The sequence below is a fragment of the Esox lucius genome, chromosome 21 (genome assembly GCF_011004845.1).
Source record: "Esox lucius isolate fEsoLuc1 chromosome 21, fEsoLuc1.pri, whole genome shotgun sequence".
Taxonomy (NCBI): domain Eukaryota; kingdom Metazoa; phylum Chordata; class Actinopteri; order Esociformes; family Esocidae; genus Esox; species Esox lucius.
In genome coordinates this window covers 28,873,792-28,890,855 of record NC_047589.1, presented here as the reverse complement: position 1 = coordinate 28,890,855, position 17,064 = coordinate 28,873,792, and the positions used below count along the sequence as shown (strand labels likewise).

Sequence of the window (17,064 nt, the reverse complement as noted above, 5' to 3'; positions counted from 1 at the left end):
GTCACTACAGAGGATGTGTTACTACAGATTGTGTGTACTGCAGATGGTGTGTGTTACTACAGACCATGTGTGTTAATACAGACCATGTGTGTCACTACAGACGGTGTGTTACTACAGACGGTGTGTTACCACAGACCATTTGTGCTACTACAGACCATGTGTGTTAATACAGACCATGTGTGTCACTACAGACGGTGTGTTACTGCAGACCATGTGTGTTGCTACAGACCATGTGTGTTACTACAGACTGTGTGCGTTACTACAGACCATGTGTGCTACTACAGATCATGTGTTACTACAGACCATGTGTGTTACTACAGACTGTGTGCGTTACTACAGACCGTGTGTGTTACTACAGACCATGTGTTACTACAGACTGTGTGTGTTACTACAGACCATGTGTTACTACAGACCGTGTGTGTTACTACAGACCGTGTGTGTTACTACAGACCATGTGTTACTACAGACCGTGTGTTACTACAGACTGTGTGTTACTACAGACCGTGTGTGTTACTACAGACAGTGTGTGTTACTACAGACAATGTGTGTTACTACAGACCGTGTGTGTTACTACAGACCGTGTGTGTTACTACAGACAGTGTGTGTTACTACAGACAATGTGTGTTACTACAGACCGTGTGTGTTACTACAGACTGTGTGTGTTACTACAGACCGTGTGTGTTACTACAGACTGTGTGTGTTACTACAGACTGTGTGTTACTACAGACCGTGTGTTACTACAGACCATGTGTGTTACTACAGACCGTGTGTGTTACTACAGACCGTGTGTTACTACAGACCATGTGTGTTACTACAGACCGTGTGTGTTACTACAGACAATATGTGTTACTACAGACCGTGTGTTACTACAGACTGTGTGTGTTACTACAGACCGTGTGTATTTGTGCTGTATTTTGAGGAGCCCTGGGAGAGCCTGTGTGTATGTGGCCTCAGTGTCTTGCCTCGTCTGAGGGTTAATTTTCTAGTCTGACCCCTTCTAATTAAATATGACTCTGCTGCCTACAACAGTGGTACTGACTCATCTAAAGAGCATATCACAATTACACAGTGTACAGAAACAGCTGGCGCGTCCCATTCCACACCCTGTTTGCTAAGTAGTGTGCAGCAAACGGGTGTGCTATTTGGGAGGCAGCAAGCATGACTGATACCTGTAACACCTCAGCACTTTGATAACCTGGAGAAAGTGACGTTTGTCAACATATTTGCATCAATGCATTACACCAAAAAAAAATATTGACTAATTATAGACAAAGGTATTGATAAAAGTCACCTTGTCCTAGACATATTTAGTTATCAAAACTCTGAGGTGGTGTATGTGGCAAGTGAAATCTTATTTCTTCACAGTTCACAAAACCTCTGTTAAATTGAGAAAGGAAGAGCTGAATTGTGTCGCAAATCATTATGCCATCTAACTTTTTTCGGTCATAGATGTTGTTTTTACAGCTTTTGCGAACTGGTCGATTAGAAGTCTAAAACGTGTGCAAGTTATCTGAACTTGGTACTTCACTTCTACAAAGTGGGAGCAAATGAACGCTATCCCATTCAAGTTCTTGGTCTACATATTTGTTAAGAGATTAGATCAGAACGGGTATGAAGAACTCCACCCTTTCTCTTTTAAAATGACATGCAACTCTTTGGACCAAATCTCCCATTCTTATCTGATATCCTAAAAATTCAAACACCTTAAAAACATTTGTTCAAAGCACCGGAAATAACGCTGCTTGTTATCTCACGCAACACCTCATGAAAGATCTAGGCTCAAATTGACATTGCGCGTAAAACTTTTCACACAGATTTTACGCTAAAACCGTCCCATGGAACACAATACGTGTTGTATTGTTTCCAGGGTGTTAGATTCATGTCATCACGTGTTGTCTAGTCTCCAGGTGGGGTTGGTAAATTCATGTTATCACACGTATGGTTTCTACATGGGGTTTGTAGTTTGCCGTAATCATACGTTAATACATGTGGTCACATGTATTCACCTCGGATTCACATGAGGGAGGTGATGTGATCGCATCATTTGATTCTGTAGCTGTGCTAGTTTTAATATATGTCAACGAACATTCTGACGGACACCGGTGAAAACCAGAAGGCAACAGAATGAAACAGACAATAAAGGCAACTTGAAAAAAGCGCCTTCAGTAACTTACTCACACAAACCATCAAGAACGGTCCTTAATGGCAGTGAAGCCGATCTATTGTAATGAAATATTAAGATAACAATAATATATAAATATTGCGATTATCAACCTCCTGAAAGTGCTTTACATGAGGAACTCATTCCTGCAGCATGCAACTGGAATTTATTGAACCCAAGCAGAAACGATACGACTCTAGATCTCAATCTAACGAGCCACATGAACCGACGGGCGGTATCACACATTGCTGGAGTGAAATTAGGTGGGCTATTAATATTTCTGACGAGTGATTGCAATTATAATTTGTTAATGCACAGGAGTGGGATATTTCTCACTTTTACAATGTATCCTATTGGTTTATATTTATAAATTGTCATGCGTGAATATAAACGTGGCTTACCTTCAGTTAATACTATATCTGTCCCACTGGGACGTCCAGTCATGACAGTGAATTACATCAGTTTACCCTAACGATTACTCCACCTCCACACAATTATATCGTCTTGACCACTACAAGCCCATCCGGACCATTCAGAAACATCCCTGCTTCTCAAACCGTACAACACAGAGATTAAATCGAGCAGCGTAGCTAATTTGCGTAGCTAAGTAGCGGGATATAATATTCACGCTGATGTGTCCCAACTGGATTTATACCGGGTGGGCTTTCTACAGTCTTGCAGGCAGATCGGACCTGTGTCCGTTCTCATTTCCCACTTCAATGCAGCACAGGGTCTTTTCTTATAATTGAACGATTGGAATGTGTAGCCTAGTTTAACATGAATACTATACGTTTTCAGGCTATTTTATCAATCTTAGTTGCGACAAAACAGAACCTAATGATTCTTGGTGGAAAAAAAATTGCAGGCGTGCATTAAAACATGCGTGTGCCAATCATGCACCGGTGAAATATGTTATCTAGTTTAGCATGTTGTCGCACTTACCTCAAACAATGGTCCAATTTTATTTTTCTCCAGATATGACTGAATTCTTGACTGCTGTTGAGACGCCATGAATAAACTCTACGTCTTGCATTAATCGTTACTGTGCTTAAAATAAACGTTGGGGCAAAACCATACATTCATCCACCTACACAATTCGAGTCTAATTCGAATACCTTTTACTACAATACAACTGTAGCTAAGTGCAGAAACAGATGAGGAAACCGCACCGCAGAAATAGGGGCGTCAAGAGCGGTCAGTTTGCTTCACCGCGACGCGCATAGTGGAAAGTACAGTAGCAAGTACTCTGTCGCGCTCTGCTCCGCTTGGCTTTACTACAGCAGGAGCAATGGACTGTCCCCGTCGCGACGCTTGAGTGGCTCCCTAGCGACCGCTACCATCCTTGAAGCCAATGGCAAAGACGGTTATTTGACAGTGATTAGGGATCTTGTGCTTATTGGTTGAGAGTTGTATCAGTGGACGAGATATGACTACTCTTACAGTTTGTTTACCAATGCCCCTGAGGTCCTGTCAGACACATGAGATGGTGCGTCTTTTTTGCGTAGCCTCAGTGGCCGTTAGGTACACACTTCAAGCAAACATAGCAACGGAGCGTCGTATACGGTGTTTCGAAATCTTGGTCATAAAAAGTACGTGGAATTACGTAGCAACATATCCGCCGCATGCTGTTGGCGTTTATTTATTAAATATTGTCCCGGAAAAGAACTGCCTAGTCAGTGCGTAAAAAGCGCACGTGCGGGCTCTTTCTGTCCTGTACAAATGTCCAGCCGACAGGCTTATGCGTGAGGAATGAATATTGGGACCAGATGTAGCCTGTAATTCCGATCTGTTCTGTTTATTTGTGATTTTCTTGGCAATGCTCTGATTTGGGTGTTGTTCCCTTGTGAAGTGGTGCCCTGGTGGAACAGCTTACACAGTGTTAAGGCTTTGCGAAATAATCTGTCTGGAGTCTAGTCTCTATTTGGGCTGGCAAGGTGAGAAACAGGTGATCTGTCTTCCAGCAAGAAGAAATCAGCCTGGAATGTATCATGCAGCCTAGATGACTGTGTGAGAGAGATATGCTAAGACATACAGAGACAGACAAAGAGGTGAATAGAGCGAGCTGGAGAGATGGAAACAGACACAAACATTGTATACATACACAGACAGACAGACAGACAGACAGAGACATATCCACCAGCAACAGCCAAAAGGATGACATCACAGTGCAGCAATACCTCTGTACCAGATCTCATATACTGTACAATCGAAGCTATGAACTAACGGGGAAAAAAGTCAAATACCATTCTACTGCACGTTTTTCTTTAAGATGGTTTAATTGGAATTAATGACTATAATATACCACAGTGTATTTCAAAGTAATACAAAGATCAAATTAAACATTGGTTTAAAAATGAGCGAACGATGACATGCTGCAGGAATATGGCAACTCTCCAAGGGGGGGGTCAAGACACATAAGAACAATAAATTACAGGCGTTTTCAGTCGAACAAACATGGCTATTAGAGTTGATCTCTTTTTACAGTTGATCTTGACAGTTCTCTTCCATTCAATCCATGTTAATTTTAACCTCACTAGAAGCTGCTGTATGGCAAACAGACCCTGTTGTTATACAGTATTAGAAGGTCACACTTATTCTGTACTTGGTTTGTGTACATTTACCAGGTCCGGGGTCAGCAGTCAGACTGGCTCCCTATTTCCTACATAACCTTTTACCAGAGCACTATCTAGGGAATATGGGGTGATTTGTGATATGTCTGTCCCGTTTGCAATGTACATTTATTAACAACTCAGGTCGCGTCCAACATGGCCACCTATTCCCTAGTATATTAGGTTTGCTATGGACTGTTGGTGTCGGAAAATACTGTACTATAAATGAAAAGGGATCAACCGCTATCTACTCTATAATATTTTTTACCCCATAGTAATGATACTGTAAGTAATATCTATCTACACTTAGCTCCTGAGTAATGTCAATATACAAAATATATTTAGGTATATTTGAAGTATTTTTTTATATATATGTACTTATATAGCTCTAATTAAATAAGCGTGGCATACTGTTTTAATACTAAAGGTTTGTGCTGAAATCACTTCATATCAGGCTGGTCACTTCATACAGTACACGCATAGTTTAACATGATCCTATATCTTTAATATTTACCCTTCACTAAGACGCAGAGACTGAACAATGGAAAAAACACAAGCCAGACGGCACCTTTCACTGGTCCCTTAATTGTACGGAGGCACATATGAATCCACTTCCCATGACACTACTAGAACAGCTCTCTGAGGGAAACTTTACATCACTGGAGGGTTCAGGCCGAGTCAAAGGAGAATCACGCCGGTTTAGAATGGAAAGCACTCTTGACTCTGGAGAACCAGGCCGGTTTAGAATGGAAATCACTCTGGACTCTGGAGAACCAGGCCGGTTTAGAATGGAAAGCACTCTGGACTCTGGAGAACAAGGCCGGTTTAGAATGGAAAGCACTCTGGACTCTGGAGAACAAGGCCGGTTTAGAATGGAAAGCACTCTGGACTCTGGAGAATCACGCCGGTTTAGAATGGAAAGCACTCTTGACTCTGGAGAACCAGGCAGGTTTAGAATGGAAATCACTCTGGACTCTGGAGAACCAGGCCGGTTTAGAATGGAAAGCACTCTGGACTCTGGAGAACCAGGCCGGTTTAGAATGGAAAGCACTCTGGGCTCCGGAGAACCAGGCCGGTTTAGAATGGAAAGCACTCTGGACTCCGGAGAACAAGGCCGGTTTAGAATGGAAAGCACTCTGGACTCCGGAGAACCAGGCCGGTTTAGAATGGAAAGCACTCTGGACTCCGGAGAAGTTCCAACAGAAGGCAGTGACTACGAGGCAACACAATGACATAAGGGCATTACTAATGTTTATGAACATGGCTATACATGCATCCCAAATTAAAACCCTATTGCCTACCGAGTCCACTACTTTTGACCAAAGCCACAGAGCAGGCAAAAGTAGTGCACTAAAACAGGGTGGGATTTAGACTGTTAATTCACTTTAAGATTACTTAAAAGAAGAAAGCAAAGGAATAAAAGTTAGTCGGCTGCTAAGCAAATGGAGCGCAACCATATAATCCTATATCTGCACATTGATTCTTTGTCACATAATACAGTTGAATTTACACAAGTATAACAAAACAAACATTAAAAAAACTTCAGTTAGGTCATGGAATGGTTGTTTCCGGAACAGCTAATTGTCATTCCACTGTAGTTATTTGCCGGCGAAAGTACATTTGGATGAATGGACACTATCCAGGTCAGCTGGGTGGTTTGATGTCAGCCTCGAGGCGCCAGTCTCAGCCTCAGTTGTTCCATTACAAACACAGTTAATGACACATGAGATGCAATGTAGCTGGACACAAGACAAACACACAGACAAATCCATTCTAAATGAGCTATAAAGTTCAGCACAGTAACAACAATGGAGAAAAGAGAGGATTACAAATTCACTTTTTACAGACTGAACCAGTGACATTGTGAAAGACTGGGATTTCAGAAAATGTATTAAGACCAAGGGAGTGTACAAAATAGAAATTAGGGGGCCATTTAGCCACTCATCACTGGGTTGATTATTCAGTGTCAGAAAAAGAGAAGTCGTCTAGGGATCAGGATGGGGGGAACTTGACTGGACAGGAACACCTCCATACACAAATCAGGTAGTCAGGAGTCAGGATCCTGGATCAGTGCTAGACTAGGACTCACAAACCTGGGTCAATGGTCAAGGTTATGTATCACCATTCTGGATCAAGGCTGGATTATGAGACACCATCATGGATCAAGGCTGGATTATGAGACACCATCATGGATCAAGGCTGAATTAGGAATCACCATTCTGGTTTATGGCTGGATAAAGTCACCACTCTGGATAAAGGCTGGATTAGGAATCACCCTTCAAGGTCAAGGCTGGATAAGGAATCACCATTATGGATCAAGGCTGAATTAGGAGTCACCATCCTGGATCAGGAGTTACCATCCTGGATCAAGGCTGGATTAGGAGTCACCATCCTGGATCAAGGCTGGATTAGGAGTCACCATCCTGGATCAAGGCTGGATTAGGAGTCACCACCCTGGATCAAGGCTGGATTAGGAGTCACCATCCTGGATCAAGGCTGGATTAGGAGTCAACCATCCCGCATCAAGTCTGGATTAGGAGTCACCATCCTGGATCAAGGCTGGATTAGGAGTCACCATCCTGGATCAAGGCTGGATTAGGAGTCACCATCCGGGGGAGGAGGCTGGCACAGTTTATACAGTCTGGTAGATGAAACACACAGATAGCCGATTAGGAAAGAGTCTCATTGTGTGCACCTGTAGTATAGAGGTAGAGCTGTTTATTTAACGGTAGAGCTCTTTATCTACTGGTCGAGCTGTTTATTTACTGGTAAAGACGCTTATTTACTGGTAGAGGTGTTTATCAACAGGTAAAGCTGCTTATTTGCTGGTGGAGCTGTTTGTCTACTGGTGGAGCTGTTTATGTACTGGTAAATCTGTTTCATTTACTGGTAGAGCTGTCGTATTTACTGGTAGAGCTGTTTATTTACCAGCAGAGCTATATGTTTACTAGTGCTGTTTCTTGGCACAGGCCACAGGGCTCTGGTAGACACAATTCAAGGAGTTAGATTATGTTACACCCAGATCTTCAGAGCCACACAGTGAGTTCTTCTGAGCAGCCAGTCACAGCACCAATAATGTTATCAACCAGCAATGTCCGGTGGCCAGCAGCTCAACAGTAATCACAGCCACACATAATTGTATTTGTCAATCCCACTAAAAGGTTCAGAAGAGCTGAATGTCACAAAAGACTGTGTCAAAGACAAGTTGCTGTGACAGCCCCTATCCGCATCTAGTATCAGATCCTAGGCTCTGCTGAACCTTTTAGCCAGATGTGTGTGTGTGTGTTTTGAATGTGTGCTGTGTTTGTGTATGTCTGCTTACCTTGGTACTGAGGACGGAGTACGGTCCCTCACCCCCAGGTTCTTGGCAGAATTCTGAACTCTCGCCCCCTGAAGGAAAGATCACACAAATATTAGCTCTTGTACAGATCGGTCTCCATATACTATGTTTAAATAGCACAAGCTCTTTGCACAGGAGCAGTGGCTCCCAACCTTTTTCAGTTACTGTACCCCCAAAAATAATTTGCACTGCTTGGAGTACCCCTGAAGTACCCCCTCATGTTCATTTCACTAGTAAGTCTATGGTGTCATGAGTGTTTTCAAGTACCCCCTGTGGAAAGGCCATGTACCCCCAGGGGTCCTAGTACCCCTGGTTGGGAACCACTGCACAGGAGGATACACTTTGCGTAAAGATCCAAAGAAGTTGGATTTTTGTTCTGCAATTGATCAGGACTTTATTCTCATGGGATTTTAATAACCCAATATTAGGCTACGCTGGATCCAATGTCTGCCCTTAGACAGGTTTGATATTTCGCAATGGTCGGGTACATTATCTGGTGAAATCGGTGTTCAGTTCAATGACAAAAACAGCGACAGAAAGTGCTGTCTGGAAACCACTACACTTTGAAGTCAGGAACTGCCTTTGTAGAGGACAGCACAATACTAGACAGGTACAAGAGACAAGACATCGTAACTAACAGCAAACCTGTCATAACGTAACAGGTGTTTAGGAAACACCTGAGCAGGGTACCCTGACACCCGCTGCATCGGTTCTTCAGGCATCACCTTCTCTTGTTCACTCCTTAAGACCGGAAGCTTCCGGGTTTCAACCGATCTCGCTGAGTGCGACTTCTACCCAACAGACCTCACAGCAGAATGAGTGCTAAATAAATCATAACCTATATTTATAAATATATCATGATCTCCTGCTGGGTTCTCAAATAATCCTAATGCTCTTTGTTGTTTGAGCATCGTTAAACATACACAGACGTCCCGCATCAATGTCGGGCCAACACCACAGGGAGAACCACTGGGCCCGGGCCTGAAAAATAGGGCACTAGAACACAGGCCAATTGCTATCCCTGAACACAGCTCGGATACTCTTTAGTCAAGCCTCATCAGGGGGTGGATATAGGGTCACCAGCAGAGCAGCTCCGGGCATCAGGGGGGTGGAAGAGGTAAAAAGAGGTGGGATGCCGCACCCCGACATTTGAGTTTTGATTGTGTTTCTTTCTGCTGCTAATTGTTAACAAATGGCCCCCCAGGATGTTAAGTAACGTGAATATGTAACTAAACACTCATCTGTAAGACATTTTAAACACATCCTTGCATTTATAATCTCAAGGAAAATTAATAAGAGTGGTTGGTTTGTAAACACCAGAAAATATTTATGTTGTACCACTTGTGTGAGGCCTGTGAGGCCTTAGAAGTGGTTCGATAATTCTGAGCAACGTCCAACTACAGTTGATATAAAAAGTCTACACACCCCAGTTAAAATGCCAGGTTCTTCTGATGTAAAAGAATGAGACAAAGATAAATCATGTCAGAACTTTTTCCACCTTTAATGTGACCTATAACGTGAACAATTCAATTGGAAAAAAAAATAAGAATCTTTGAGAAAAAAAACAAAACTCCATAAGTGTGCACACCCTTAAACTAATACTTTGTTGAAGCACCTTTTGATTTTATTACAGCACTCAGTCTTTTTGGGTAGGCGTCTATTAGCATGGCACATCTTGACGTGGCAATATTTGCCCACTCTTCTTTGGAAAACCGCTCCAAATCTGTCAGATTGCGAGGACAACTCCTGTGCACAGCCCTCTTCAGATCACCCCACAGATGTTCAACTGGATTCAGGTCTGGGCTCTGGCTGGGCCATTCCAAAATGTTAATCTTCTGGTGAAGCCATGCTTTGGATGTGTGCTTTGGGTCGTTGTTGTGCTGAAAGGTAAACTTCCTGAATGTTTTGTGCCAAAATTGCCTGGTTGTTGGAACTGTTCATAATTCCCTCCACCCTGACTAAGGCTCCGGTTCCAGCTGAAGAAAAACAGCCCCAAAGCATGATGCTGCCACCACCATGCTTCACAGTGGGTATGGTGTTCTTTGGGTGATGTGCAGTGTTGTTTTTGCGCCAAACATACCTTTTGGAACTATCGCCAAAAAGTTCAACCTTGGTTTCATCAGACCATAACACATTTTCCCATGTGCCTTTGGGGGACTTGATGTTTGTTTTTGCAAACTTCAGCCGGGTTTGGATGTTTTTCTTTGTAAGAAAAGGCTTCCATCTTGCTACACTACCCCATAGCCCATTCATATGAAGAATACAGGAGATTGTTGCACACAGCCAGTACAAGTCTGTTGAATGGTTAGCTCATTCTTCTGTCTTTCTCCCTTGTTCAGCTCCTCCTACTCAGTAATATCTCAATCTTCTTCTGAGTGTCCCTTAAACACCTTGTTAAAGACAGTGTGTTAGGGTGTTTTTCAAGTGTTTGCTTTCTACTATAAACCGGGTTGTTCAAATTTTGACTGAAAGCTGTGGTATATGTAAGCAATAAGGCACAAGGGGGCGTGGTATATGTAAGCAATAAGGCACAAGGGGGCGTGGTATATGTAAGCAATAAGGCACAAGGGGGCGTGGTATATGTAAGCAATAAGGCACAAGGGGGCGTGGTATATGTAAGCAATAAGGCACAAGGGGGCGTGGTATATGGTCAATATACGACGGCTACGGGCTGTTTCCTCACCCCTAGTCATGTCAAACTGTTCATATGCTTTAATCCCTAAATATGCTTTGGCCACAAATATCGGACAAACCAACAAAATGATTTGGGTTTTAGTGGAAACTCAGTTTTAAAATTTCCACAGGAAAAACCTTTTTTTTTTTTTTTTACAGATTTCCTGTCACAATGTGACCTGAACACTGCGGCCAGCGCTGAACACCGCCTGTGTGCGTACACATCTCCCCGGCCCGGGAGGGAAGCAGAGACACAGTGAAAAGAGGTCCTGTGTTCTGTGGCCTTGTCACCGGCAGTTAGATGGGCTTGTCAACGGTACTCAGTTCTCCATGTTGTACACTAATTTGACCAGGGGCCACGGAGCTCCATTTAAAACACGTACATGTCTGTATCCACATCCCGAGGGATGAGGGGATGACTCAGGGATGAGCTACGAGTGGCAACCGTCTTGCTTGAATCCCAAATAACGTTCTGTTCCCCTTGTTTTTCCACCCCACCTGCACTATACATGGGGTGCAATTTGGGACACGGTCAATGTCTTCAAGCCTGACTGACGCTTGTTTGTTTAATGGGCAGAGATTACCTCCAGAGACCAAGAGGACTTCCAAATGGCATTGTATTCCAGATATAGTGAACTACTTTTGACCAAGCTCTCATCAGTCACAAGTAATGCATTTTGGGGAAGGCCCTGGTCGTTGCCCCCAGAGAGATCTGAAATTTGGCCCTATATCTACCAGAGACAGGGCTGATCAGCTACTGGCCAGGCCACCTTGTAAATCTTGGACCATTTCTCTACATTTACCACATCCATACACCAGCTTGGTTGTCGGGACTAGATTGTACATTTATATTCACATCTATGGGAGTGGATAGAAGGAGGCTGGGAAAGGTTAGTTGAGGTAGATGGTAAAGGTGTGGTTGAGAGGTTAGTTGAGGTAGATACAGTGCCGGGCACAGACCTTTCGAGGGGCACGTGCTTAATGTGTAAAAGTGGGTTGAGTTGTCGGCTGACACGGACGGACGGTGTTGGAGTGAGTGACCACATATGCCCATTGGACTGAGTGACGCATGTAAAGTGGATGGACAACACATGCCCATCTGTGTACACGACACACGTCACCAAGGCAGACGGGCACATGTCACTTGAATAGGGAACAAGATAGAAAAGGGATATGTGCTCGGCACAGGTTGAGCCTGGATAGATGGGTTAAGATCGAGCTAAGAGGTTAGTTGAGGTAGATGGTAAAGGTGTGGTTGAGAGATTATTTAAGTTAGATGTGTTAAGATAGCGTTAAGAGGTTAGTTGAGGTAGATGGGTAAATGTGGAGTTGAGAGGTTAGTTGAGGTAAATGTTAAAAGGTATGCTTGAGGTAGATGGTAAAGTTGTGGTTGACAGGTTAGTTGAGGTAGATGGGTAAAGATGGGGTTGAGAGGTTAGTTGAGGTAAATGGTAAAGGTGTGCTTGAGGTAGATGGTAAAGGTGTGGTTGACAGGTTAGTTGAGGTAGATGGGTAAAAATTGAGTTGAGAGCTTAGTTGAGGTAGATAGGTAAAGATGGAGTTGAGAGGTTAGATGAGGTAAATTGTAAAGGTGTGGTTAAGGAAGATGGTAAAGGTGTGGTTGAGTGGTTAGTTGAGGTAGATGGATAATGATGAGGTTAATAGGTTAGGTGAGGTGGATGGTTTAAAATGGAGACTGCTCCTTTAACAGACCAAGAGACTGCTCCTTTAACAGACCAGTTAGTGTGAATGAGGATGCATTCCTGTTCGGCAACAACCAGGAGAGTCAACCTGGAGGGGGGGGGGTTACCCTTGGTGAATAGCTGAAGACCAATAAATAGCTGAAGACTTCAGATTAAAGGAACTGTCATTCTTCAAGGGCTTGACCTTGCCTGAACATACCCCAGCAAAGTTAAAAATACATTTGAGATTCTCTCGAGATGGAGCATCGACGATCAACCGAAGGTAGGGTATGATAGAATATGATGAATGACGATCAGCCGAAGGTAGAGTACGATGGAGTATGATGAATGAGTCCTATGATTCCCACCATTTAGACACAAATCACCCCCTATTCCCAACATGGTACACTACTCTAGATCAGAGCTCTGGTTAAAAGAAGTGCACTACACAGAACACTATGTTGGGAATATGGTTCCATTTGGGACGTCCTTTACCCAAATGGGTGAATATTCAGCTAGTTTTTGGAGGCGGTGGCAGACAGTATTCTTTTTCACATCACACATAATTTTCATGAAGGTGTGTCTGTCTGGAGTGAGACAGCAGAAACATCTACTCCGGGCCTGAAACAGTTTCTGCCGACTGTTCTGGTCCCTGCGGGGCTTGACCTCCTGGCTCGGTTTAGGCTGAGCGGGGTCATCATGGAGTGATTTCCACAAGCCCTGGGAATATTGGTGGGGTTTTAAAATAAGGTGGTTTGAGTAACTGATAAGTGCCAGCGTTCTGTACATTACCTTGGATAAAATGGACATTACTGAACTGAGTTTTTATTTCCAATGTAATGTTCAGATTGGAAGTGTTTATCCCAATTATAACAGTGTACTTACAACATAAGAAACATTTACTGGTGGAAATTGTGTTTTCATTTGTGGTTACACATTAATTAATTAACATTCAAATCAAAACCTTACAAAGCATGTAATAAATACATAGGCAAAACATGTAATTTCTACTCAATATACTATAATACAAATATTTGTTTATGTACTTCTTCGTGCCTTTGAAGGCTATAAGTCCATCAAATTGTCCCACATTTGAAATGTAGGGATTGGACTGACAAAGGAAGAACAGTACCAGCCTGTATAATGACTTAATTAATGACTGGGTACTGTTCATAAACACAGAACTAATTTAAAGTATGTCTGGTTGGCGTATGTAGCACCCAACGCATGAAAAGCATAAATTGACCCAAAAAAACATGTTTGCCTTATATGTTTTGTTCTTTGTAAACTGTGGTCGTAGCGGGACAAACTCCAAAATGTTGGCGTTCATCACTTTCAAAATGAAGTGGTTTTCTGGCCTATGTCATGATTAGGTGTCCCTTATATCTGTTCTGAAGACCTCCAACTGTCCCATACATCAGGAATCAAATGTGCATTCTGAACCACACCTCCAGGCAATCAGAAACACATTTAGAAATACAAGTTTAAATACACCACTGGACTAACAAGTAAAAACAGAATGCAGTGAAAGCAATTTGCAAAAGACAACAAACTAACCAGATCAATTGGTATATCCGCGCAGCACTAACCGCCATTTTGAAACACAACACACAGAATAAAACAGCGTCCCTCAGCAGTGCGGCATCACAAGACAAAACCAAGGACAGCAGGCCCTTTCACCGTGCCCCATCCTCTGTAAACAGCCCTTCTAATTCAAAGCATGTGTCCCAAACAGCACACTGGGCCCTACATACTACACTTCTGTTTCCCAGGGTTCTGCTCAATAGCAATGGATTCCATACGGGACGGGGCGCCATCTGCATGCGCCCTAATCAATTGAACCATCCTTATCCTGACGTGTTGGGTGTCTAGGAGTCCCCTTCAATAGTCCCATCCCAAACGGCACCTATTTTGGTCGAATCATTTTAGTCGTGTGCTATGTAGGGAAAAGTTTGGGCCGCAGAAAGCCTATTTAGCTGAGTTTATTTCAAGCTCCCCATCGTCCGACATTGTGTGTCCTAAATGGTAATCTGTTCCCTAGTTTACAGTGCACTTCTTTGACCTGTTCTCCTGGTGATTGGTATTACACTATGGAAAGACCATATGGAAGGCAGACTACTGTGTTCGTTGCCCTGTGGCCTGCTGGGTAAACTGGCTGGCCAATCACAGGCTTACTAACGATATACAGGGAATACAGGCCAAACCACAATCAGACTCAGAAGGACAATCCCACTTTACCCAGGAAGAGACAAGTGAGTCAGAGAGGGAGGAGAGAGAGGAGGTGGTGGACAGTGAGAGAGGAGGTGGGGGGAGAGAGGAGAGCGGCAAAGGGAGAGACCAGGGGAAAATAGATAGGGATTTTGAGGGAAAGTAACAGCCACTGTTTCCCTGGGCCCTCAGGTAGACAGGACGGTTTAATGAACCAGCTACACACAGACACACACACACACAGACACACACACACACACACACACACACACACAGACACACACACACACACCTCCAGTGTACAGCCAAATGGAGGAAAGTCACTTCTGACAACAATATAATCAGACAAAGAGATGGGGGGTCAGAGATACCGAGATACAGGGACGGAGAAGGTTAGAGAAAGCCAAGAGAGACATGAATGGATAGATGGTGACTGAGTTATTTACAGAGGGATGCATACAGTAGAAGTAGACAGGGAACAGGAAAGAGAGAGGGATGCTTAGAGGAGGGATAGAATGAAGAAGTGATGAGAGGAGAAGCTACTCCAAACAGGGAACATGAGAACGAGTCCCACAAAGCGAAGACTGCTGCTTTAAGAAACGATTAAGAAGATATTCTTTTAAATAAATCCAAGAACAAAAACCAACAAGATGGAGGTTTCATCCCAAATGGCACGTTATTTCATGAATAGGGCAACATATTATAGTCCACTAGTTTTGTCCAGAGCCGTGGTCCAAAGAAGTACACTGTGTAGGGGCTAGGGTCCCATTTAAGACAGTCTAGCAGAATTATATTTCTGCAAAGGTAAGACAGGCTAAATGAATCAGGCCGAGCAACAGAAATAGAAATAGCTTAAGAGGCTTTTCTTGGCCCGTGAAAAGAAAATTGGTTATGGCATAATCTCCGCTGGCGTTGGTAATGACTCTCCTGAACATGATGTTAGTGGCTGAGCATAATCTCTTTAATATTACCACTCATTAACCACAAGTATGATCTAGCCCACATCCCATTGGCACCCTTTTCCGTGTTTAGCGCACCCTATTCCCCATTTAGTGCACCCTATTCCCCATTTAGAGCACTCTATTCTCCCTTTTAGCGCACCCTAGTCCCTGTTTAGCGTACATTATTCTGTGTTTAGCACATACTATTCCCAGTTTGGCGCACCCTATTCCCTGTTTAGCGCACCCTATTCCCTGTTTAGCGCACCCTATTCCCTGTTTAGCGTCCCCTATTCCCTGTTTACCGCACCCTATTCCCTGTTTAGCGCCCCCTATTCCCTGTTTAGCGCACCCTATTCCCTGTTTAGCGCACCCTATTCCCTGTTTAGCGCACCCTATTCCCAGTTTGGCGCACCCTATTCCCTGTTTAGCGCACCCTATTCCCTGTTTAGCGCCCCCTATTCCCTGTTTAGCGCACCCTATTCCCTGTTTAGCGCACCCTATTCCCTGTTTAGCACACCCTATTCCCAGTTTGGCGCACCCTATTCCCTGTTTAGCGCACCCTATTCCCTGTTTAGCGCACTACTGAGCTCTTCAATTTTAATCCTGGAGGGTTGAAACGGCTCCATTCTCATTTCTGGTCCTCAGGTCTGATGACAGGATGTTTAGAAGGAGGTGACTTTTAGAAGGAGGTGACATTTAGACCAAAAGGATGTTTAGAAGAAGAGGTTTAGAAGGAGGGGTTGTTTTTGCCCTCCCGTACCAGAGGTGAAAATCCCTGGCCTAGAGCTTGGGGTTCTATACTGAACACACCAGAACTCACAATCACCTTAACTAAACACACGTCTTTGTACACATACAGCAGAAATGTGTAGGAAAGTTTCCAATAGAGGACAATGCTATCTGAACGTTAATTACTCTGCTATCTGTGTGAAAGGACTAGCGAGGCAGTATCAGAAGTCCTGCACTGTCACTGCCTTGTAAAAAGTAGAGCTCTGGAACTAGGCTTTCTGGTAAAAGCCTCTACAGAACAGAAAAGCCTTTGCATGTGTGTGTGTCTCTGTGTGTGTGTGTGTGTCTCCATACCTGCTTCCTCATGACGTCAGTCGCCTGCATGATGCATCGTGGGGGGAGGCCGTGGCTACGAGCCAATAGGATTGCCTGCTCCAGGGTCACACTCAGGGTGCAGCTACATGGGGGACAGAGAAGAGGTCAGACACAGGGGGACAGAGGAGAGGACAGACACACAGGGACAGAGGAGAGGACAGACACACAGGGACAGAGGAGAGGACAGACACACAAGGACAGAGGAGAGGACAGACACATGGGGACAGAGGAGAGGACAGATGTCAGAAAGAGGTCAGCAGGGGCGTTTAGAGGTCAGGTCATGAATCCCGACCGCTGATTAAACAAGCAGCATTGATTAGCTCATCAATAACACGTAAAACCTGTA

General features: G+C 43.8%; 2 protein-coding genes across 5 annotated transcripts in view; both read right to left on the bottom strand.

The window, feature by feature from the left end:
- c21h8orf34 (chromosome 21 C8orf34 homolog) overlaps positions 1–3,465 on the bottom strand; it is a 106,603-nt gene extending 103,138 nt beyond the window's left edge. For 2 of the 4 annotated variants that reach the window (XM_029116355.2, XM_029116357.2), the window contains exon 1: positions 3,104–3,462. In XM_029116355.2, the coding sequence (XP_028972188.2) occupies positions 3,104–3,172 (69 nt within the window). In that variant the 5' untranslated portion in view covers positions 3,173–3,462. Of the gene's footprint in view, positions 1–2,562; positions 2,583–3,103 lie in introns of those variants that run through there. The other 2 variants (XM_029116356.2, XM_029116358.2) reach the window with 2 other exon arrangements.
- A 2,883-nt stretch (positions 3,466–6,348) lies between these two features.
- The window catches only part of prex2 (phosphatidylinositol-3,4,5-trisphosphate-dependent Rac exchange factor 2), a 135,114-nt gene continuing 124,398 nt past the window's right edge, over positions 6,349–17,064 (bottom strand). The window contains exons 39-41 of the mRNA XM_034289308.1: positions 16,698–16,800; positions 8,093–8,160; positions 6,349–7,411 (exon numbers count right to left, since the gene is read on the bottom strand). Coding sequence (XP_034145199.1) covers positions 7,366–7,411; positions 8,093–8,160; positions 16,698–16,800 — 217 coding nt within the window. The 3' untranslated portion in view covers positions 6,349–7,365. The remainder of the gene's footprint in view (positions 7,412–8,092; positions 8,161–16,697; positions 16,801–17,064) is intronic.